This window comes from Lepisosteus platostomus, chromosome 28 (assembly GCF_059453375.1).
Source record: "Lepisosteus platostomus isolate fLepPlt1 chromosome 28, fLepPlt1.hap1, whole genome shotgun sequence".
Taxonomy (NCBI): Eukaryota; Metazoa; Chordata; class Actinopteri; order Semionotiformes; family Lepisosteidae; genus Lepisosteus; species Lepisosteus platostomus.
The window spans coordinates 4369819-4392494 of record NC_142638.1 but is presented as its reverse complement, the minus strand read 5'-3'; the positions used below and the strand labels follow the sequence as shown (position 1 = coordinate 4392494).

The following is a 22676-nucleotide window of genomic DNA, read 5'->3' as shown; positions in this document are numbered from 1 at the left end:
TTCATTCCAGCCCACTCCTCCTCCAGTTGGCTACTGGGGCAGGGAATAACACAGAGGCCAGTTTATTTTTCACGTCTTATGAAATGAAAACAGTGTGAAAGCCGTGGCCTTTTCAGAAGATCAATGAGCTTTTGATTTAATTCCCTATGGGGTGCAATGGAGTCACAGCTGGTTTGAGACGAACCAAGAAATTCAGTTCCGAAAAGCAGGGGGTGTGGGCTGTGATGGTGGTGGTGGTGGTGGTGGGGGGGGGGGTTATTTTTGGCTGTTCGTAAGGTTATGCCTTGAATTGAATTGGGGGCAGTGATTTCCAGCACGCAGAATGGAAGTGCATGGTTTTTACCGAGGGGCTGAAGGGGTTTGGCTGGATGAGCGATTCCTGGTCAACTTTCTTTGGGACTGACCTGTCCAGTGCAGCACTCTGCTGATATACTGTGTGCATATCTGAATTCTGAAACCTTGGTCTCTACAAACCAGTAAAGGTCTTGCAGCTCTCATTATGAGTTAAAATCAGCAGTCCTCCAATTTGTGGCTCATACTTGACAGTCTCCCCTGTCTCTGAATGTACAAGTACCTCAGGGTTTGTTAGGGTTTAAATTAGATTTTTATATTTTTGCCTTTTCACTCACAGTGCTTTCAGGTGCTTAAAGGCACTATATTTTTATGGAATTAAGGCTCTTTCTATAAGACAGCTCATTGGTTGTCTTACAGGTCTTTAAGATAATGGTCTAAGAGGGTGCAGTTTGTTACATTTCCTTTAACTATTTAAGTTTTTTTTTACTGTTAAGTCACAGCAAGACTAAAGGCGCCTTCAGTGCAGTTTTCTCGGTTTATAAACCTTTTCTCCAAATTCCATATGGAAGATGGGTATTTTTTGTTTTTTCTCAGCACCGGTTTTCAGATTATTTGGTACCTTGAAGGTAACAAAATAGGTGATATTCCTCTTTGTGCAATTGAAAATGTAAACCAGAACTTCTAATGTAAAAAATGTCCAAATTATTCTGACACTACTTGATTATTTGGGATCCAAGTGTACATGCAATAAATTTATAGTTGTGTCTTGGTCCAGAAACCATCCCTGGATATTACACTGAATGGCTTTCTATATTACATATTCCCTTGTAATTAATCAATTCATTTGCTGTCTTGCTATAGATTTTAGTTTTAGGGCAAGGAAAATTACACTTGACCTTTAAACCTGTGAATGGATCTCTGACTGATTACAAAGCATTCACCATTATAAAGCCGTTATGGGAACATCTTAAATTCATTGCCCAATAATGGCTTTACTGGTTTCCTGAACTGAAAGTAATGCTTTTAGGAGACGGTAATGCTAAACTGTACATATATCAAACTACAGCAAGCGTCAGCTGTAAGATCATTTCCTTCTGGTTGGAGCTAGTGCCTTTAATAAATATGGATAGTATTAACGCACAGACATCTGTACAGTAAACTCACCTTACTTATTTGTGTCTCCAGCGCTGCCATACCTGTTCTCTCGGTCTGCAAGCTCTGTGCAAGTCCGTCTCCAATTATGCTTTGCACTCCCTATTTTGCTTCCATCTGCTAAGTCATTTGTTTGGCAAAATGGATGAGTGACCTTTTTATTGTGGTGTCTGGAAGTGTTCAGAGCACACAAAAGCAAAGAGGTACTGGAAGAAATAAAGGAAGCACCTTCTAATGTACAGTATAGTACTGCTTTGCTCGTAATGAGACATGAGTCCATTTCAGTAGTGTTAATGATAAATGAGACCCGACAATATTCATGGATTACAGGCCACAGCAGTTAAGTGTTTCCCATTGTTGTATACAGACAGGAGTTTTAAGGCATTCAATTGGGCTTGTATGTAGATCCATCATACAGTACTTGCTGTTCACTGTCTGCCTCCTGGGTTTGGGATCAACATCTATTCCATGTGTACGTGAAAGAAGAAGTATTCCAGGCTCACCTGTTTGCTTCTGAGTTTCACTGAGACTCACCTGTCTCACCCTGGGCAAGGTGCCAGGATGTGTGCATTTGATTTTAGAATATCATTAACCTGTTTGAAGTAGGATATGAATTTCCCCCCTTTTAAGAATATCTTATCAATGATTTGGTTGTTCGCTGTAATTAACTGCCTCCAAGCAAATCAAAATATTAATTAATTAGAAACCTAATGTGTTTAATCTTCCTTATCTTAGAATAGAACTCTTGAAGTCTTGACTTATAACTCCTTCCTCTTAGCCTTGTAGCCAGAAAAAAAATGGCAAGTTTAAAAAAGTGTACATTCATAACTGTTTAAACAGGTAGAATACTTAATGTAAATGTAAAATATCAATATAAAACTTAAAAGCTAAATTAAATTAATCAATTAAAGTTAGTTCAACAGTATATCTCACTGAAAGCCAGTGCAGTTTTTGTTGTTGTATCCCGGCAGCTCAGTTTGAACTAGCTGTAGCGGTAATAAGACTTGATGTGCCTCGCAAATCCGTCTTTACAACAGTGCTTTCTGGATTAAATAAACTGCTTCGGACTACTTTCTCAGCAACATGGGGAGAAGCACTATCACTTCGTCAATACTTCTTAAGCGATTATGTGCGGCGGTGCCCTGCCACTCCTTCGCTGGGGGTGACTGCTTCCACATGTCACAAGAAAACAACTTCCCCTGTGCTGTATGTCAGCGCGGAGGGCCAGAGACGCTGCCCTGCAGCGCTTGTTTTTGTGGGGCACGTTGGCGGAGCTGCTCTCTCCTCCTGCTGTGCTGGCGTGCCCTCCCAGGCTCCTCTGCCTCGTGCGGAGGGGGTCACGGCTTTCCGCTTCACGCTGGTGCCTGACCTGGCCCGGTCTGGCCTGGAAAACAAGTGGCAGCATTTGTTGAACGAATCTGCCGGCCTGTGTGATGGAGGACGAGCGAGCAGTGGAGCTCCCGTGGGGCAGGGGAGCTCACAGGGTGCCAGAAACTCCCAAGGGTAAGGCAAGGGCAGCACTGGAATTGACAGGGGAAGGAAGGTGCATCTTCTGGAGACTCTGTGATGGAGAGCCGCTGTCTGATTCCCCCCCTGCCTGGTCCTGCAGTAGGATTAGCCCACTCCGTCCTCTCCAGCTCCTTGTAGAGTGGAGTGGAGTCATTGCTGGGAATCTGCAACAGAGTCCCTTTTAATCACTCTGTTCCTTTTTCTTTTTTTTTATCCCTCCCCTTCCCTCCTTCTCCCCCCCCCCCCTCCTCCTCCTCCCCTGCGGTTGCCATGACAACAGCAGCACTGCACCATTCATCTGCTGTAGACCTGGGCTTTGCTCGTGGAAGCTTCTCCTGTATTACCACTGAATGTTAAAGAGAGAGAGAGAGACACGGAGAGGGGGGAAAAAAACGCCAATGAATCATTTACTGTGTTATTCTGCCGCACTATCTACCTTTTCCTGCTGCGATTTTTCGCGCGTCGATGCCCAGACCAGGGGGAACCGGGCAGAAGGATGACAGGCAACCAGCCCCGTCTCCGCGCTGATACAGTAACGAAGGCGGCTCAGAGCTGTACTGTAACTGCTCTGTGGTCACCCAGGAGCTTGTGAAAGCCTGTCCATATACGAAACGCCTGGAACTTCTCTTGCCTTCTCCCTCTCTGGTCCTGTTCCTTCCTCGGAGATCCGCGCCTGGTCCTCTCGCCCCGCAAGCCTTTTTGATGAGCTGGTCATCTTTCGGGCCGGAGGGACTGTTCGTGTCGCTGGAGGGAGACGGGGGCGAGCTGGCCTCGTACCCCAGCCTGCCGGAATGCGGGATCTGGTTTGACGACGGTGAGCCGACCCCTCTCGTCTCTTCTCTTCCCTGGCGTCTGGCACCGCTGTGCCCTGGAGGTGGGCCGGCCTGGCTCGGCGGGCCGGGGGAGGCCGGGGGAGCGGGCTGTGGGCACGCCGGCGGGGGCGGGGCTGTGTTCTGTAGCCGCGGTGCCGAGGCCACCGGTGCTGGCCGGCCGGGGGGAGCTCGGCCGGGCGCCTGCTCCCCGGCAGCACTGCTGGGAGACTGTTTTTTTCCTACCTGTAGTGCTAGGCGGCCGGGCCCGCTTACACAGAACCAGCCAGCCCTCCAGCTGGCCGGGGGGGTGACAGGAGGAGTTAGAGATCCAGCCCTCCACAGCGAAACCGGTAGGGAAGCGAAACTGAGAAATCGTGAGGGGGGAAAAAAGATCTGTCATTGATCTAAGTGCATTGGTTGCCCGTAGACGGTATGTGTGTGAATCGGCGTGGGAGAGAACAGGTTTCTGTGTGGGCGTGTTTGCTCTTGCATGTCTGTGTGTGTGCTGTATGTTTGTGGGTGGGTCGGTGTGTTTACGTGCACATGTGTGTAGGACTGACCATCCTGAGTTTGTTTACACCGGTGGATTATGACAGCCGTGGCCATTGAATATGTTGTGAACATCCAGGCACTATATTGTGCTTTTGATTGTCTACATTGCTGAAACTAGATGCAAATACAGTAGCGGGCAGAAAATGAGCATCCAGGGTTATTTTAGGGTTTTCTTTTTTGTTCGAGGAGAAATGGGTGTCGTTATCACATCGCGGTCCTGATGTCTAGTTTGGTGTAAGCTGAAAGGTTTTAACGGACAATGAGGTCGTTGTGTGTTGTCTGGCATGGAGGATCAGTCGGCGTGGTCGTGCAGTTTAAACCTCGAAGCAACAATCAATAAAACGTTCTTCTCTTGACGGGTTTGATTTCAACCGTAAAAAAAAAAAGACGTCCTGTACAGATCCATGTCATGCTTAGTGATCGTAAGAGAATGTTAACTGGTGATTCATTTGTCACCAAATGTAGCAAAGTCAGTCTGTGTGACTGCTAATTAGGAACTCTTGTAGACATGGACTGCTTTGTACTAGTCTTTGAAATGAGCTGTGGAAACTAGGATGGAATAAGCTGCAGTTGATCACTGGGATTTAACTGTATCTATATGCATATTTGCTTTTTCATCCTCCCTTGAAAAGACTCTTTTCTAAGGTAGGACTTGGCATATTCTAGAAATAAGAAACTTACCACTGTAAAGGTTCTGTAAATGAGAGGATCACATTACAACCAAGATAGCCAAAATCTTAGTGAGTTACTAGATGAAGTTAATTGATCCAATCAGCTGATGTGTTATTTCTTGAGAGATCTCAAGAAACTAGCTTCAAAAACGTGGTCCAGACAGCCACCACCATTTGTGTAAAGAAGTGTTAAAACTCTTCTTCGTTTCTGTTTGTCAGCTTGGGTCAGTTTTGTTCTCGAATCTGAAGAGTCCAGAGTCCATCGTGTTAAACTTGTGAATACCTTTAGGGACTGTAAATAACTTGTCATGCCGCCCACATTATCTCATTCGTACAAGACTGAAGAGATTGTGCTCTTTCATCTACGCACAATTTGCTTTTTTGCTCAAGCGTTAATCTGGTTGCTTTTCTTTGAGTTGTTTTCAGGGCAGCAATGCCCTTGTTATAATGAGGTGAGCAGAACTGTACATGGTGTTCTAATTGATTTCATCACTGTGTAATTTTAGCTTAACACCCCTTGATTTGAATACTGAACCTTTCACCATGTGTCCTGGATGTGGTTGGCATACAGTATGTTGACTTCCTTATTGCTTCCAAGCATCAATTTTATATCAACTATGAGTCAACCCGCACACTTAAATACTACTGTATGAGGTCCCTACTTAACTTTTAGGCCTGGGCTTTCAGGATCGGTGTAAGAAATGAGAAATTAATTTTGTGCCCCTTTAAAAAAAAATTATTGAGTCTGAGCCACTCATGGTATCGTTATGCTGCTCCATTTTTACAAGTCTCATTGCAACCCTTCATTTCTCCCTGGTGAGAGAGTTGGGGTGACTCACTGCTAACCAGTGTAGTAGCTGTGGATGCAAGCAGCAGAATTGCATCCCAATCAGCATTGTGTGGTACTGTACTGTATGTCTCAGTGACAGCCTGTGGCTATTATCTGTCTCAAGAACCGTAGGACAATAGTCAGACATCTAGGTCAGTATCAACATTTGTAGTTCTCAGGAGCTTCAAAGCAAGAAATGTATTAAGTGTTGTCTATGACAACGATCAAAGAAATAAGGTTTACCTTGATTAAGTTCTGGGTAAATGACAGCTGAGTAGCAGAGGATAAAAACAGGCAGATGAACAGAGTGAGAGAAGCAGCAGAAAGAAGCAAGGACAGGAGAGAGGAAAAGAGACAGTGAAGACATTCTGGTCAGCCTTTCAGATCATATTTGAGTTGAGTATTTAACCCTTGTTAAGAGGGCTGACCATTCTCTATTTTTAGGAAACTTTAATTCCTGTCCTTTCCTGGTAAGTGGATGCATTTTTTGAATAGGAGATAGGTTTCCCATTCAGTAGCATCCAGGTTTATATATAGAGAGGTTTAACTCTAGGTTGTATTCTGTTTGGTGCAGAAGGCAGATTTATCTCTATTTTTGGGCCTGTTAGGTGTTCGAATACTTGGTCGCAGTCTGGGTTTTTTTTGGCAGGTCAAGACAAAGGCCTTCAGGATGCCTTGTTTGTAAATGTAACTTGCATGTTGTTTGTGTATGTTGTGTGTTGTTTAGTTTGTGTGGTGTCATTATTAATGACTACTTGTTTAACCCAGACTGTATGATATATTACTCTTTCCACCAAAATTGTGCCATGGAACAAAGAACTCAAGCACATCTGATTTTACCAACAGCTCTAGTATATTCTTGGCAAAATCTTTACAATTTGGGAGTTATGATTACTTATTTCAATTGTCTATTTCTGGTTTACAGTATATAACCCCTGTTTGCAACACGTATTGTTATATGCAGTCAGTCACTGGGGACTCTAGATTATGATATCTTTTCTGTAAGAAATTGCATGCAGAATGTCACGGCGGTGTAAGGCAAATATAGCCCCGAGCTTCTATGACAGTGGTATAAAGTGACTGTTGGAGATGGGCTGAACAACAGTTGACCACATTGAAAAGTGATTTTCAAAGCAATGCTAACCAAGGGAGGTAGAACTTGTTGCTGTAAATTGTAGTTAGTGTTTGGGCAGCATGGGGAACTGTAATGGACCGAGCTTTGTTCCAGTTGTTTGTCATGTCTGCAAGAGTGCAATCATTGCTGAATGCTCTGGGTTTTATGTAAAGTGTTGAGTGTTGTCAGCAGTGTGCATGAACAAAAGTCGATGCATCTTAACAGCTGGTTTCAATCGGTGCATCAGGATTTCAGAAAGTGCGTCAATCCAGAACAGATTCGGGTTTTCATGTTGGCCTGGCCAGAATCTTGCCTGCCGGGACAGAAAGGCTTTGTGCTTGCCCGTTATAATCGAGATATATGAATGTCTTGAACAGGTATCTGCATCATTCTCACAGTGGGGGCAAGTAACAACATCCCAGCATTGTCAGAAGCCTTGATTCAGGTACACATTGTAAAAATAAGAAAGAAAGGCTGGAAAAGAGCTACTGTAGGAATCACAGGCGTCAGTCGCTGATCGACCTCGTGGTTTGAAGAGTGATATAGCGAGGGTCAGCAGTGCGCCTCCGCGCTCTGGGTGTTGGTTCCTCAGACCCCAGGCCCTGGGTCTGCAGCAGGGCGTGCCGTGTCGCAGTGGTGATGTGGCAAGCTCCCTACGCTATGCCCAGTCTTTGGGCCATTAATCATGTGCTCCCACAGGCTGCCCACAAGGACTCGGCACTCTGCAGCCCAGAGGAGTTAACGCTCAGAGTGAAAATGTGCAGGAGCCTGGCCGTGACTGGTAGTCTGAGAACTGTATTTTGTCATGAAGAAAGGTGACTAATGCATTCTTTTTTGCTTGTAGAAGACAGTCTACTGAGACATGTTGAAATGTTAGACCCCTCTATCTTTGAACTAAGCCCCTGTGTGCATTAGAAGGAGCACAAAGAAGAGCAACAAGATGATTCTTGGTCTCGGGGGACTGTGATAGACCATCAAAATTTAGGGAGCGCAATCTCTTCATCCCAGAGCAGTGAAGGTTTGATCCAGGTGTACAGGGGTCCAGATAGATTCAACCCAGCGGACTGTTTCACACTCAGTAGTGAAATCAGGGACACATGCAGTTACAAATAATATGGAGCACTTACTCAAAGAGTAGTGGATGCCTGGAACAGATTTTCCAGCTACTGTCGGTGTTTGAGGCCCAAATTCTGGGCACGTTTAAGAAACAGCTGGGTGAACTTTTAGATTCACCCAGCTCCTAAACAACCCAAAAGCAAGATAGGCAGGACGGGCTCTGATTTGCAGAACTTTTAAGTTATTTTGTATACCATTTTGGGATCCTTCTGATAAAAAAAAAAACCATAACCAAAAATTGATTTTTTTATTGGATCACAATATATCTGATGCAATGATGTGACTGAGATGTGGCTGTGCAATTTCTCTTGCTCATTTGCCAATGGGTCAATTCCGAGGGTCTTTTATACCTGTTTCTTGAACAATGTCAGGTTATTTGCCTAAACCGCATGGTCGGGAACCCTGTCCCAGAACACCTTTTGTGTGGAGGCTCTACAAAGGCTTGTGTGTCCATTCTTTTCTCATTCTTACAGTAGCTGCGCTTCCTTCTCATTTCCAGTCGTTTCCCTGTGTGCAGTGTATGACAGTGTCTGCACACTACAGATACAGCCCCTCCCACGCCGGGGGCACTGTGCTGCAGGTCTGTACAGAGGAGGTTTGTTCAGCTTTAGGGGGCAAAGCTCCGTGTGCCCTGACAGACGAGCATCCTACAGTCCCCATGGCAAATGTGTGTGCGCAGGGGGCATCTGAGATCGCGGTGTCGGAATGAGGACAGTGCTATCTCAGCGCTTGAAGCCTGCGGTAGGTTATTTGTACAAATATTAATTATTTGCTTACAAAGCCCAGCAGGGAGATTAACGAGTTTTTCAGATCTTATTAGAACACAGAAAAAAAAAAAGACCAGTCTGAATAATGCGCACACAATTAGCTGCGCCTACAAAAGTCCTGGAGATTTACTCCTTTAAACTTAAACCAAGTCAGACGTTGCTGCTCTTCCATTTCAGATGCAGTGCACACAAAGCTCCCAGAATTCAGTGCGGATGAGAAGTGTTGCTGCGCTTGTGTCTGAATTGCACTTTCAGAAAGCGTTTGACTGCTCCAAGTGAAAAAACAAAAGGCAGTGCGATGTATTAAGAGGATTTTCTTTTGCTGTTTCACCTGTCTGCAAAACCTTGCTTTACATTTTCTCATGTCACACAGCAGACAGAGACGCCCCTGTGTTTGATTGGTAGTTATATGTTATAATAGTAGTGATAAATATAATTATATATATTTAATTCAGTATAGCATTTCTTCTGGTTGCAAATAGTAGTGGCTGAACTGCAAACATTGTAAATGTCAATACAATACAATGTAAATGTGAGCTAGATGTGTTCACACCATTGTGTTTATCATTTTAATAATCATATGATTCAATACTGATTTAATCATCAGTATTAAAGCAGTACAGTCCAGTGCAGAGTGCAGTAATCCTATATTCTCTGTCCTGTTGCTTCATATGTTATTACAGTGCTATTTGTATATGTGCATTTAACTGATAATTGCTGATAATGTGCATTTAGTCAGTCTAATGCATTTATGTGCTGCATTGTTATTCAGTTGATCTGGAAGAGAACTTGGTGAAAGTTAAATACAGTACCCTCAAGGAGATTATGAAATGTAAGACATTCTTTTCTTACATTGATTTTATTTCTCAACAAAAAATGTATTAAAAAACCCAAAAAAAATCTCATTTACGGTTTTTGTTCGAAAAATGTGATTTGTGAAATTAAAGGAGTGGTGTGCGATATCCGTTAACATTTACCTGGACCAAAGGGGAAAGCCTTGCTGGGAAAAGTCTCTCCAAAAATAGATCTCAGTCAACATCCTTTAAAGAAATATAATACCAGATTGTTGCCAAAATTAAGGATTTGCAAGGCTTTGTACTGTAGGTATGAGAATGTAGGTGTGACAGCGTCGTCTCGGACGGCGACAGAAAGTTGTACTGTATGGAATGTGCTGGTATCACTGTGCAATGCAGGCATGCGAGGAATGATTGGGGAATACCGGGAAGAGTTACTGCTAGACAGCCCGTGTCCAGTGCGTGAACCTAAAGGTCAGAGGTCAGAAGTGCAGTGAGCGGACAGTGTGCTTTTCCTGGGCGGGTTCGAGCAGGTCGGATGATTGGCCGTGGCAGTGTGTGTGTGCCCCTCTCAGGTGTGCACTCCAGACACACTGGCAACGTGACCTGGCGAATTAGAGTTTCATCTCTCGTCTTCTGGAAATCGCTGAAAAACTGAGAGGGAAATATTGATTGGACTGACCTTTCTCTGGGTTTTTTTTTCCATTATTTCACCCTTTTTTCCATCCAGGAAAGAGAGAGAGAGATTGATTGAAGGAGTTCAGATGATCACACGCACAGCACAGCAGACACCTTCAAATAAAATCCCATGATTTGCTGTCCCACACGTACAGTGAGCCTTGGGAATATTACACCTTCGTTAACCTGTACAGTACGTTGAAATGCTGATGCCTTGACCGTTGAGCTGGGTTTAAGGGGAGAGCCCTGCTGAGACTGAGGATTTACCATAGAGATAGTGCTACTGTTGGAAAACACCAGGCACATAAAGAATCAACCTTAACTTGTGGAGGAGCATGTCCATCGCATAGGGCCTGATGCACACGGTTACGCAGAAGGCTGACACTGAAACGGCAGTACTGTGGGAGAATCCGCTATTTTGGGAACATGCAGCGCATCGTGGCAGGCCTCTGTATTTGTACCTCAGCTAGGACAGTGAAATGCCTCTGTTTATCCCTCCCGTGAGGCACCGGATCTCCGGGAGTGCAGGACCGTGCAGTTGGCGACCTGAGGTCACGGAGCCACCCCCCGCTGTGGGAGCCCACCCCACCGTGGAGCAGAGGTCGCTGCGGCGTGCCGTGTGTTTATTCTGCGCACGCGGGGCGTTCCAGACCCCCTTCCTGCTCCTGCGGAGCTCTTGAGATAACACAGTCTAGCCATCGCGGCTATATATTTGCCCACCAGGGCAAATGTGACAGGGAAAATGCGAAAATAAATAAGACTTCAGCATCGTGCGGTTTTAATGTGCAAAGCCAGAGCCAGCCAAGGTCTCGGGATTATGTTACCCTCCTGCATGAACTAGCATCGTCAGAAAACACAGACTCAACCTTTTGCTAACTCTGTGTTTTAAGTTGTATTGGGAATATATTGTCACCTCTCGAAGCTTAAATTGCAGGCCTTCTTGACTATCGATGTACCATCATTCTCAGCAAAGTCTTAGCTCAGCAGCGCGAGTGTGAAGCAGCAGCACTCTTGCTGTTGAATGGCACGGGAAGGGTTTGCCTGGCTACACTGATCTGCTCTCGACAGGCTTGCAGAGGTACCCGGGGGGGAGATCGGGAGGAAATTCGGTGCTTGTCTGTGGTGCGGGCTTTCTTGCCACACGCGGTGCCGTGACGATGTGTTAGTGGAGGATTAACGACATGGCGTGAGGTGTGAGGGAATTATGAGCAGTGCGTTTGTGAGCCGCGTTCTGGCTGTGCAAAAAGACCAGAGATACACTGCTTCTGGTCTCATGTTACCATGGAGACCGTAGGCTGTCTTCCTGTCTCCTGCAACAACTGTTACCCCCCTCAATGCGTAGGTCACGCTTCCACAAGTCATGCTTGGTGTTGCTATTTATTTCCTGAATTGGCAGCAACTCCAATTAGGTAGGCAAATTGTCTCTAGCCCTAGAGACAATACCTTGTACTGTACACCTTCATCTAGAAATCACCATTTCCTTTTACCATTGCATTGTTAATGCAATTTGAAGTCTTATAAAGCATCATCCCCATCTTATTAATGGAGTTCAGTGTGATGTTGTGCATCTGCTATATGCAGCTCAGCAGTTGGTAATAGCTCTTGATGTTCCTTCTTCAGTCATGTGCTTCAAAAGTACATTGTGTGCCTTTCCTATACTTAATATTTTAAAATATTTTTATTCTTTATCATTTTATTTTTAATCAGCACTAAAACATAACAAATGAGTATTGGAACCATTAACATTTGTTGTTTTTATAATTCCTCTTTATTTTACGTTAATCTTTTCAGACCACAATTAAGCATTAATAACAGTGTCTTTTTATGGACAAACCAATCAAATGTACTTTACTCATGTAAGTCATCCAGGACAGCGGTGCATCCAAGACCTTAATATACATTTTGAAATGGCAATATTGTTTTTTAATTCAGCTGTGATACTAGAAAGTCATTTTTATGACACCTTCCTTTATGGTCAAAACCATTTAAAAAAAAGTATGGTAAAAAACAATGGTTTTAAATGGTTAAAAACCATAAAGGTCAAAACCATTAAAAAAAAGAGTATTGTAAAAAACAGAGTTTGTTGCTCTTTAAATATATATACTATAAATTACTGAAAAACAGGACTCTTAATGGAAGTCACTTATCTGAAAAATAAAAAAGATGAGCAACCAGTGCTTCACTTGGTGTTAATTGTTATCTGTTTTTTTTTTACCCTTAGGTGACATTTTCACTACCTGAGATATGTTTAGATATTTTCATTAATTTATTTAGTAGTTTCAGCATGATTTATTTCCGTAATTCTTGACTCCCCCGTCCCTGTGTTTTGGGGATGCAGCTGTGGAGCGTCCAGAGGTTCTTGGGCTGGGTGAAGCGGGAGCCTCTTGAGGTTCTTGGGCTGGGTGGATGCTGGAGACTGAGGAGAAGGAGAAGGGCCAGCTGCGACAGCCTACCGCTTTTCCGCTGGAAAAGAATTGATCCATTAGCTCAGCTGGTACTGTAGGTCACAGGTGCTCAGGTAGACTTCCTGCCTTCAATCAATAAGACTTTTTACCAATCGCTTAAGAATGTATTGTTAAATATCTAACACGTTTAAAAGCACCCAGATCAAATAAAATTAGGTTTTATGAAATGGTGCATTTTTTAACGAAAATTTTCCTATACGTAGAATTAAGGGAAATTTAATTTAGCTTTTCGAAGGTGACTGCGTCATAATTAAAGGTGTGATGGGAGAAAAAAAGCCTTCGTTTGACCGCTTCATTAAGCTTACTCTTGATTTCATGAAGACTACCATCTCTCTCTCTGGCCCAGTTTTGCTGTGCTGGAAGAAAACAAACCGAAAAGGGGGAAAAAATGACAAAAGGCGACTGCAAGGCAGTGTGTAAGTGTGGGAAGATGCTGTCTTTAAAAAGACTGGCTTCAGACCAATCAGTGCATTGTCTCTTGATGCGTAATACAGCACATGCCTGCGTGGGATCCACAGCGTTAAGGATACTGCTTCTGCACAGAGCCATCTGCAGAGCACAGATCCACACGGCGCAGTGCAGAAGATCATTCAGGTCTTAAAGGATAGAGTACAGATAATCCTTGAATCATGTCTTGCCTCACCTGCAGTTAAGCATTCATCTCAATTTGCATATATACTGTATACAGTATACAGTAGTATACAGTATACACCAAATGCAGGAGATCATAATTCTTAGTTTTTTCGACAAATGGTTGTTTGTAAGGTATTGGTAAGCATTGGAAAGCATATACAGTACTTGTACAACAGAGCATATCTTCTCCACTCCTAATCCTTCCATACCAGTCACATCCCCTTGTGTTGAGGTTTTACAAAAGAGCTTTCTTTCGATCCTTGAGATACACTGCAGTGTGTGGGTGTGCTTGTGTGTACAGTACATGGGGGTGTGCTGAATTCCTTTACTTCTCCCTCTCTCAGACTTGCCATTTTGGTATATTGCTGTTTCTTTGTTAAAAGCTGAAAACAGTGCCATCACTTTTGAATGGCATTTAATTAACACTATTTGCAAAGTACAGGGTGAGCTTTTCATCTGATCATAGCGTCACAGGCAACAGAACTGTCTCTTTCTGTACATCCTGTAGCACAGGTCAACAGGAACCAGCTGCAGGCAGCTTGTTCATCTTTGCTAGGACTCGCAGCTAACTGACCGATGACCAGTGATTGATGTGTTTTGTATGAACTAGAATGAACATCGTACAGAGCAACAGCCCACATTAGCACAGCAGCTCCAGCAGCAGATACAGCACAACATGTTTGTTGTTTTTTTTAAAGAATGTTCTAATGAAGACCACATGTTTTACATTCTTGCACATGGTGCTTTTTCTTACTAAGAATGGCTTTGATGTTCAAGGTGTTGTTATCCAGTGCCTAATGATAAAGCCCTTTCCTTATCCATCCCTATCTGTGCGTGCAGTATGTGGCAGTACTGTATGTTGTGGTCTTCTTCCTCGTGGCCCGCTGCTCACAGAGATACTGTATGAAGGTTATTAACCCCTGCCCACGTGCCAGTACAAGGAAACAGTGTCCCAGCACCAGGAATGGCTTTGTCTTTTTCAGTTCCTAAGTTTTGCTTCGGCAGTCTCTCTCAATCACTGGAACTCAAAAGGCACGATACAGTAAAATAGGATTCGCTAGGAGTTCAGCCAACCTGGAGGAGGAAGCTCATGTTAAAGCAGACAGTTGTTAATAACTTTTTCATTTAACGACACAAAGGTTTCTTAATTTTGGGGGCTAGAGGTGTTTGTATTGCCGTAAGATGCCCAATTACAGGTACAGCTCAGGATTGCTGTGTAAAATGTCCATCAATATTTAACAGGAAGGTTCAGTGTATATATAGAGTACTGCATATATATAATCAAAGGTCATGTAGATAGGGTCTGTGAAAACTAAGATGGAAAAAAAAGCTTTTAACACTTGAACACTTTCAAGCTTTAAGTGTTTAATTAAGCATTTTTCTCTCCCAGTCTCTCTGGACGTTCTAAATTTTATTCCAGTTTTCCAGTTTTTTTTGTATGTGTGTTTATATATACATAAGCTCATTAGTAGAATGGATTTGCAGTAAGGCTCCGATGCAGTCCATCATTGTGTCAGTCCTGCTAAAGCAGATATGTTAAACCCTGCCTGTAAAGTGATGTTTTTTTAAAATGTCATTTGTTGCACTCGGGGGATTTGGTTTTAATTATTTAATTATTTTAGAGCTCTTATTTCTTCTTTTTTTAACCGCAGTGCATAGTTCTCTTGTGATGTTTGTGATTTAAATAGTATCCGTTAACTGTTTCAGTCCCTGAGTAGCGAAAGACTTTCCTTATGTTTCTAAAAAAAGCTGCAAGAAACATCTGCATTTCTTTTAATAGTTGGCTCATTTATTTGGTATTTTGTGCAGCAGAAGGATGAAACTTAAAAATTGAACTATGAGTTATATGCAGATGCGGACTGTACACTGCACTAGTTGTTGCTTGTGCGAGTGTTTTGTGTTTCGAGTCAAATTGGGCTGCATTACTTATCCTTGTCCTCAGAGATTCCGTATTCTTGGGACTCCTCTACACGTTTGCTTAGTGTTGCTGTTTTATAATGTTGGCAGTGTTTTCTTTTTCAGTTTTAATTATGTGTAAAGCAGAGAAGTGGCCGAGTGCTCTTTCCACAGAGCAGACAGCTGGAGGGGGCTGGGCCGTTCTTCATGGAGACCTCATTTGTCTCTGTCTGAAAACTGGTTCAGACTTTTCTTTGTGTCCTGCAGCTCTGAAGTGATCTATTATCATAGTGTGTATATTACTGCTTCACATCTCTGTGAGTTTTTTTAATGTTTCTTTACTCCACTTCTTTTTCTTATACAGTAGCTTGCTCAATTAAAAATCTTTCCTTAGCCTCTGTAGTCGGATTCCATCCATAGTCCTTATCATCTGTAGGGAACCACACAGAGTGAAAAACAGCTTCTTAGATTCAAATAGATCTAGAGCTGTAGTTATCAAGGCTTCGATGCCCAAGACAACATTAGTGAATTAACATATCCGTGCATAATAACAGCATTGACTCCCTTCAGATTTCCTTTGGATTTAAGATTTTCTGGAAAATGAGCTGTTTGTTTGCTTTCGAGTTAAATTGTTCAGTTTTCTTTAGTTTTTTATTTTTTGTTCGATTCTAAGTGTGTAGTAAGTATAGTACGAAAGTGGCATGCTGCATGGTATTGTTTTATTTTGTCCATTTTGACTGGCGTTATACTGTAAAATGCAAAATGGGCAGAGCGAAATGTGTGTAAATGTAAATGTCTAGGACTATTGTATTGAGTATTTTTATTTGTGTTGTGTATTATTTGTCTGTTTGTTTTTTGTAGTTTTGTATGGTGATGCCTCTGCTTCCAACTGGAGTAGGGAGTCCACTCTGGTCCACATGCTGGAGAGCCAGTGACGTTCACCACTGCTATGAATGATCACCTGCTGCCTCGCGCAGGACACAGAGTGGCGCGTCATTATTCACAGATGGTTCAGTAGGGGTGCCAGCGCAGATCCTTCACTGGAAACACTGCGGCTGCACCTGGTGGAGCAGGACTGTCCAATGCATCTTGCAGCTGGTTGTGTTGCCTGTTGAGGATCCCTCCTGTTCCACTGTGGACCAAAGTGGCAGAAATGTACTTTACCGTATGTCCCCCATTGAAGTCCAGGACTTCGAATGGCAATACATTTCTAACATGGAAAAGATCCCAGAAGATCTTCATGATTCATAGGATCGGAGCAGAAAGATCCCCAAACGGGATCTGAGTAGAAAAGAAGGTGGCTTCCCTGCCATGCTTGTAGATTAATAGTCTGTTTGATGTCTAGTCCACTTTAAAAAGCCAGATCTACAGACTCAGTAGAATCACTTGATGCGTGGTAGACAGGTTACTCACTAACAAGCATGCACACAAAGCAGAGAATTGCAGCCAGTTAACAGCGAAACATCTGTCGACTGAACTTTTTTTGAAATCAGCAGATTTTTCAAGGGAATATTTTCTCAACTGCCTGCATGTTGAAAGGAAAGAATCTTCTAATATGTACTGTAGATTCCCAGATGCAGTACCAGCTCATGTTTTTCCTAAGTTTGTATTTTTCTCATCTACTGGTAGTAGACAGTGGATCATTCCCACAGCTATTTGTAATCCGGGATGGTCTGACAATGATTAAAGAAGTGCCAATTGTAACAGCTGAAACAGTTTGTGTGTCCCTAGATTAGCATTTGACCTTGTCATTTCCCAGTGTTACCAGTGACCTCATTGTTCACCCTGTGCTCACAGGTTTGCTGAGTCCTACAAGGAGACAACAGGGTAAAGTGCTGCAGTTCAGCTATAACATATGTCACTGTCTCATCAGATCTTCTGTGAGAGTAATAATACAGAGAAGGCTCACGAGGGACCTCTGTTATTGTTTTTGCAAAGTGCAGACATAATATATAATTTAGGAGGTGAAACCTTCTTCTTCACTATGAACATAAAGTGTTTTGCTCTGGTGCTAGTCTGCATTCCCTATGCATGGAAGGAGTCGTGGTTCCCGTCTCTATGGGTGTCAGCTCAGATTATCTTGTATTGGAGCTCTTGGAGATGCATTTAAACCTCAGTGCCTGCAGCAAGAGCTCAAGGGCTGGAGGAAACATACAGGAATTAAGTCATAAAGTCACTTCCCAGTTACTGAGAAGCTAAGGTGCCTTGGAGCACAGTGGTCCCCGCCAGCATTGAGAGCTATACTGAACAGTGATGTCATGCTTGCTTTTAGGTCGTATTAGAAGAGGGAGGAGTTTGTTTAGTTGCAGTGTGATTGATGGTAATACCAGGGGACACATGACAGGCAGGTGTTAGGCCAGACTGTCACATTTCTGATGACCAGGTAAATGCTGCTTATTTGCATGTTGCCCAATCAGAGCTCTTTAATGACATCTCTGAATGGGAGCTGAGTGCATTTCAGCTGTCATCAGCAGGCAGGCGAACTGCCATGATTACTGTAGCACTTGAACATCAACGAGAGATGATCTTCATGTCTCATGTCAACTATCTGCTTTCTCCCTTGCAACCCATTTTTTAAAAGACTTTTCTGGCCAAGGGGTAAAAAAAAACAGACTGCACCGATGTCTAGTGATGTGCACTGAGCACAATCTGTATGTTTTCTTTTTTTGACCACCGGAATGTGCCCTGTCATGGTTTGTCCTATGTGCATTGTCATGGTGTCATTGCACACAGTGGCAGCTGCACTTCCTGCCGCTCTGTTGCCCTCGGCTAACGGTGCCTGGTGCTCGTGTGCAGATAAGGAAAACCATGTCCGGCAAATTCCTGCGGCATGGGCTGGTGCGGTGTGAACAGAAATCCCAGACCCTTCTTTGATATGTTCCTCGATCCCCTTTCAGAAGATAGGCCGCTGGTGTTATTTATTGCTCTGCCACCAGTCTCTACTGTTAGGGTTGGCAAGAGGAGAAGAAGGAAGGGAGCTAACTGCAGGAGTAGTTGAATTCAGGATAGAAGAAAGAGAGCCTGTACTGAGTGTGAAATTCACTTCTGTAAGAGAACCGTTGCTCGTAGTACTACTTGGACCAGTACTGTATTATTGTCAGTGGTTTAAGTAGTAATAGATGAGAAGAAACGAAAGAGATAACGTTTGTAAAGGTTGAAGCAAGAGTAAAAAGAGTAGTTCTTTCAGTAGCAGTTGGGTTTTAGTAGCAGTGGTCATGGTTTGGAATACAAGCAGTATTAGCTGTAGGATTACTAAGAGCTGTTAGTGTGATAGTCATAGTAGCAGTTGGAGTAGTGTTCATGGAAATAGACGTAGTTGAAGTGGAAGTGAAGGGTCAATTAGTACTATAAGAGCATTCATTATTAATCCTTGACATTAATTTATACTACATATAAAGATTTCAGACAGTGATAAACAGCCCAGTTAGGTACACAAGGCATGCCAGGGTTGGAAAGATTCATCACAATAAAAACAATTAGAAGAAAAGTGAAGATGCGGAAAGTGTCAAAGACCACATCTTGGAGGAGAGCTCTGTAACTTCATTTAATGAAGGAAAACCCTCACCCACTGCCCACCCTGTTCCCCCCACCCGTCCCGCAGACAGCACAGGGCAGCGGGGTGGGGTGAAGATTCTGCTCCTTTTATCCCGCCTGTCCAGGGGGCTGTGGCCCAACAAGCACAGTAACCTGACCCCAGCCTCCCTGACACACTGTGGTTAAGTGTTTCCATCTGTTCCCTGTTTCTCTCCTCGCTCATGTCCCCTCTCTCTCTCTCCCTCTCCCTCTCCCTCTCGCTCTCTCCTTCTCTGTCTCTGTGTCTCTCTCTCTCTCCCTGTCTCCCTGTCGGTGTGCGTCTCTCTTCTCCCAGCCCCCCTGCGGAAAGCAAAGTTTGTGGAGAGCCCTCGCATTCCTGAATCAGAACTTGGCTCCCCTACACACACCACCTCCCCTGCTCAGAACCCTGACCTGGAGTCGTACTGTCCTGGTAAGGCTGCCATCTTGTTGTGTCAGGTTTTAAAGCTTGTCTTGTTTGTTTTTTGTGTCATTTATTTGTGTGTGCGGGTGTGTTTCCTGCTTTTTAAGCCATCCTTTGAGCAGTCCTGAAGAATGCTGAGTTGCAGTATTGAGTGAATAAGAGGCAGTTTCTCTTCCACAGTGTGCTGTGCTGAAATACGCTTATATCCGCGCAAACATCTTAACATCTTCTTTTGGTTACTGCAGAATCCAAGCCAGTAACAGTTAAGGAATCCTGTGGTATTAGCATCCCTTTTCAATCCTCTGAATAAAGAAAAATGTATACATAAAATATATTATTTAACAGCTGGAATTCACCGAGGTCAGAAGAATGTTATATTGGAAATCGTGTGATGTATTTTTAAAGGAATTGTGTTTTTCTCTTGTTCTTCAGAGGTGGGAATTAGTGTTACAGGCAGAGCTCCTTCAGTCTGGATCAGTTGATGGTATTAAACGTGTCCTGTATAATGGATAGGCTTACAAGGAAGGTCTTGGCCAGAGCTTTCTGCAAACAGGAGCGTTTCTCTGTAGAGAGGTTTTCTACAACCTGTGCACAGACATGCAAATGAATAACTCAAAACCGTAGCGGTTGTGGATGTTTTCAAAACGTTTGTTTATTGTGGTTCAGTACAGAGATTGAATTGTGTTCTGTTCATTTTTCCTCCACTGTGCTTTGTCTTTCCAGTCTCGTGTGAGCATGGGTCAGGTTGGGCTCTTGTCAGTGCAGTGTCCGAAACAGTGTTGGGGTGCCTCCCACTCGGGCTGGCCGTGCTGTAGAGCTATTGTACTTGCCCGGTGCTCAGTCTCAGGGTGGCATCTCACATGGCTTTCGAAAGCCCATTTTCCTTGAGGAGGTCTAGTAGGACTAGTAAGCAAGAAGACAAAAGCTGCCCAGCATCCAAAACTTCCATTGAATTTCCAAGGATTCCTGTAGAAACCGGTGCTCTTGGACAAGGAGTGGCAGTGGCCGGTGGAGGGGTGGAGATTCTACTTGGGTCATGGCTAAGTCTCGTTGAGCGCGCACAGTGAGATTCCTCTGGAATTGAATGGCAGGACTACACCCCCGGATGGGACACCAGGCTGTCGCCGGGCACACACACAGTGGCACGTATGCCAGTGTGTCTTCAGGAGGTGGGGGGATACCCGGAGGAAATGCACGTGAACATGAGAACATGCAAACTCCACACAGGGGGACACCCCAACAGGATCCAAACCCAGGATTATTTTTCTCCCAGCACTCTCCTTTCTTCATTTTCCAACAGTCTCTCCTCTCTTTAAGTCTTAAAGCCAATAATCCCCCGTATTAATCTAATTCTTCTTCAAATCTGCATAGCAGCTGAAGTATCCATGCCATGTCGGTGAGATACGAGTTTTGGTTTGCCTTTTCCCATATGTGCTGATAGCGCAAACGGGACAGGCAGCGATCCAGAGGCTGCTGCAGTTCTGTCATGACAGTGGCAGAGCAGAAGAAGGAATCTAAATGAGACGTTCAGTGCACTGCAGGGCTTAGAATTGCGTTCTTGAGTCAGCATATTTTCTCAGGTTTTTTTTTCTAAGAATGTAAACCGCCACCATTTAAAACATGATTGACCCTTTCCTGGGATTTTACAGCAAGTAGACTTCGATACTGAGCAGTGCCTGCTTTTGCGAGTTTTGTGATAATTGCTTTTTTCCTTTTTTTCATGTGAAACGGACATGACTCCGATGGATTCATTATTCTCCAGTGGTTCTTAGTGTATAGTATTTTACAGGACTAATTTCTGTGCTTCTTAAAGCTTCTCTTGGCTTTTGTTCATGATAGAAAACAACACTGTTAATACAAATTTTATAGTTTACTTTTTTATCACATGCTGAATATTTCTACTCTATTGGCACTTTCACGAAGGAAGAAGAAACATAGCCTGGATTGAACTTGCACTAAATGTCATGAAATTATTTCTCAGTCCTGTATTGAGAAATGATTAGCTTAACTACAGAGTGCCACTAACAGGTAGGCTTTGTAAGTAGCATGGTACAGCAGCCACTCTGGCATAATTTACCATTTAAGTGAAAGCTGGAACTCTTTCTCAGAATGGCATGTGAAAAAGAGTGGATCACTGATCGAAAATGCACATGATTACAGATGGAAGAAAATGTTGTCTGTGAAAGGCAGGCTTTCTGAGTAAACCTGCAGTCTAAACCTTCTGGTTCAAGCTGATTAAGAGCAGATGTCTCCAAACTGAGAAGGAGCATCAAAAGGACAATAAATGGAGATTCCACGTTATTAAAAAAAAAAAAGATAATGGAAGATGTCAACGTAATTAAGAGATGACTCGGACGGAGCTCTCTGGTCTTCTGCACTACGGTGGACTCTGAGCCAGTAACTCTGCCGAGGAGAAACCACTGCTCTGCGCTGAGATTCAGGGGCTGACTCACTGAGAGGCAGGCACTGCATGAGGAAGCATTGAGGAAGCTGTTGCTTGAACTCCCTGGTAAGATCAGAAAGTTGGCAAGTCTTGAATGACAGTCATTTATAATGATGAATGCTCCTCAGGGTGCTTGTATGGCATGTTCTCTTCTTACGTATACAGTTTTCGTTTGATTTGTTTTTTTTTCCCTTTTCTTCTGCTTGAAAAGGAATTACTCCTGATCTGTGTAGTGTAAGCATCTGGCACTGACTGTCAGACATATCTTATTGGTTTGTTCCAATATTGTGTGTCACTCACCTCCCTGGTGCTTAGAGCTTGTTTACTTTTACTTTACAGAACTAGGAAGTGCAGGCAGTGTGATCTTCCTCAGTACACATGATTGCAGTTCTGCTTGTCACAAGCAGGTGTCTCTGTGTTGCAGCGCACAAGGGCACACCACACAGTGAGGGTACAGCCTTAGAGGTGAAGGAGGCAGGAAATGAGCTCAGCTAGTGTCAGGCACGGGGGAGAAATCTGTCCAGGTGTAATGTACCTGTACCAGAATTTCACTAGTTCCCCAAGGATCTCTTGCCTCTTTACTGTCGGTTTCATATATGAGATTTGACACAACTATTAAACCCCTCGTGATAGTGGAGAATCAAGGTGCATTGTGTGGCATAGAGGAATAATAAAAAAGTCTGTGTTCTGACTTCCTGGGCCCAGCTTGCAGAGCTTCTGACAGTTAGCTAAATTTGATGCTACTGCTTGATGTGACTGATTTACTGTCTAGTGCCATTTAGGACTAAATGCGCTAAATCAGGAGACTAGTCTTCTCCAGACTGTGATGAAAGCCACAGACGCTGCAATTTTGGGGTCCAGGGTCTGAGAAGCTGTGGTTAGTGCAACAGAATAATGGCAAGAAATTGCTCCAGGCAGTACCAGACAGCATTCGCTGTATAGAATTAAAATGCGCTGTCACTGTGATTCCTGCAC

The 22676-nt window shown here is 43.6% G+C and overlaps 1 protein-coding gene across 15 annotated transcripts in view; it reads left to right on the top strand.

The window, feature by feature from the left end:
* The window catches only part of LOC148638614 (protein TANC2-like), a 224060-nt gene that overhangs the window by 140526 nt on the left and 60858 nt on the right, over positions 1-22676 (top strand). For 11 of the 15 annotated variants that reach the window (XR_015930926.1, XM_088622749.1, XM_088622750.1 and 8 more), the window contains one exon: positions 19151-19267. The exons of 1 other annotated variant lie outside the window; for it this stretch is intronic. Coding sequence is in view for 12 of the 14 variants with exons in the window: in XM_088622749.1 (XP_088478875.1) it covers positions 19151-19267 (117 nt within the window). In the remaining 2 variants the exon portion in view is untranslated. Of the gene's footprint in view, positions 1-3244; positions 3770-19150; positions 19268-21581; positions 21768-22676 lie in introns of those variants that run through there. 3 more of the 15 variants (XM_088622758.1, XM_088622760.1, XM_088622761.1) reach the window with 3 other exon arrangements.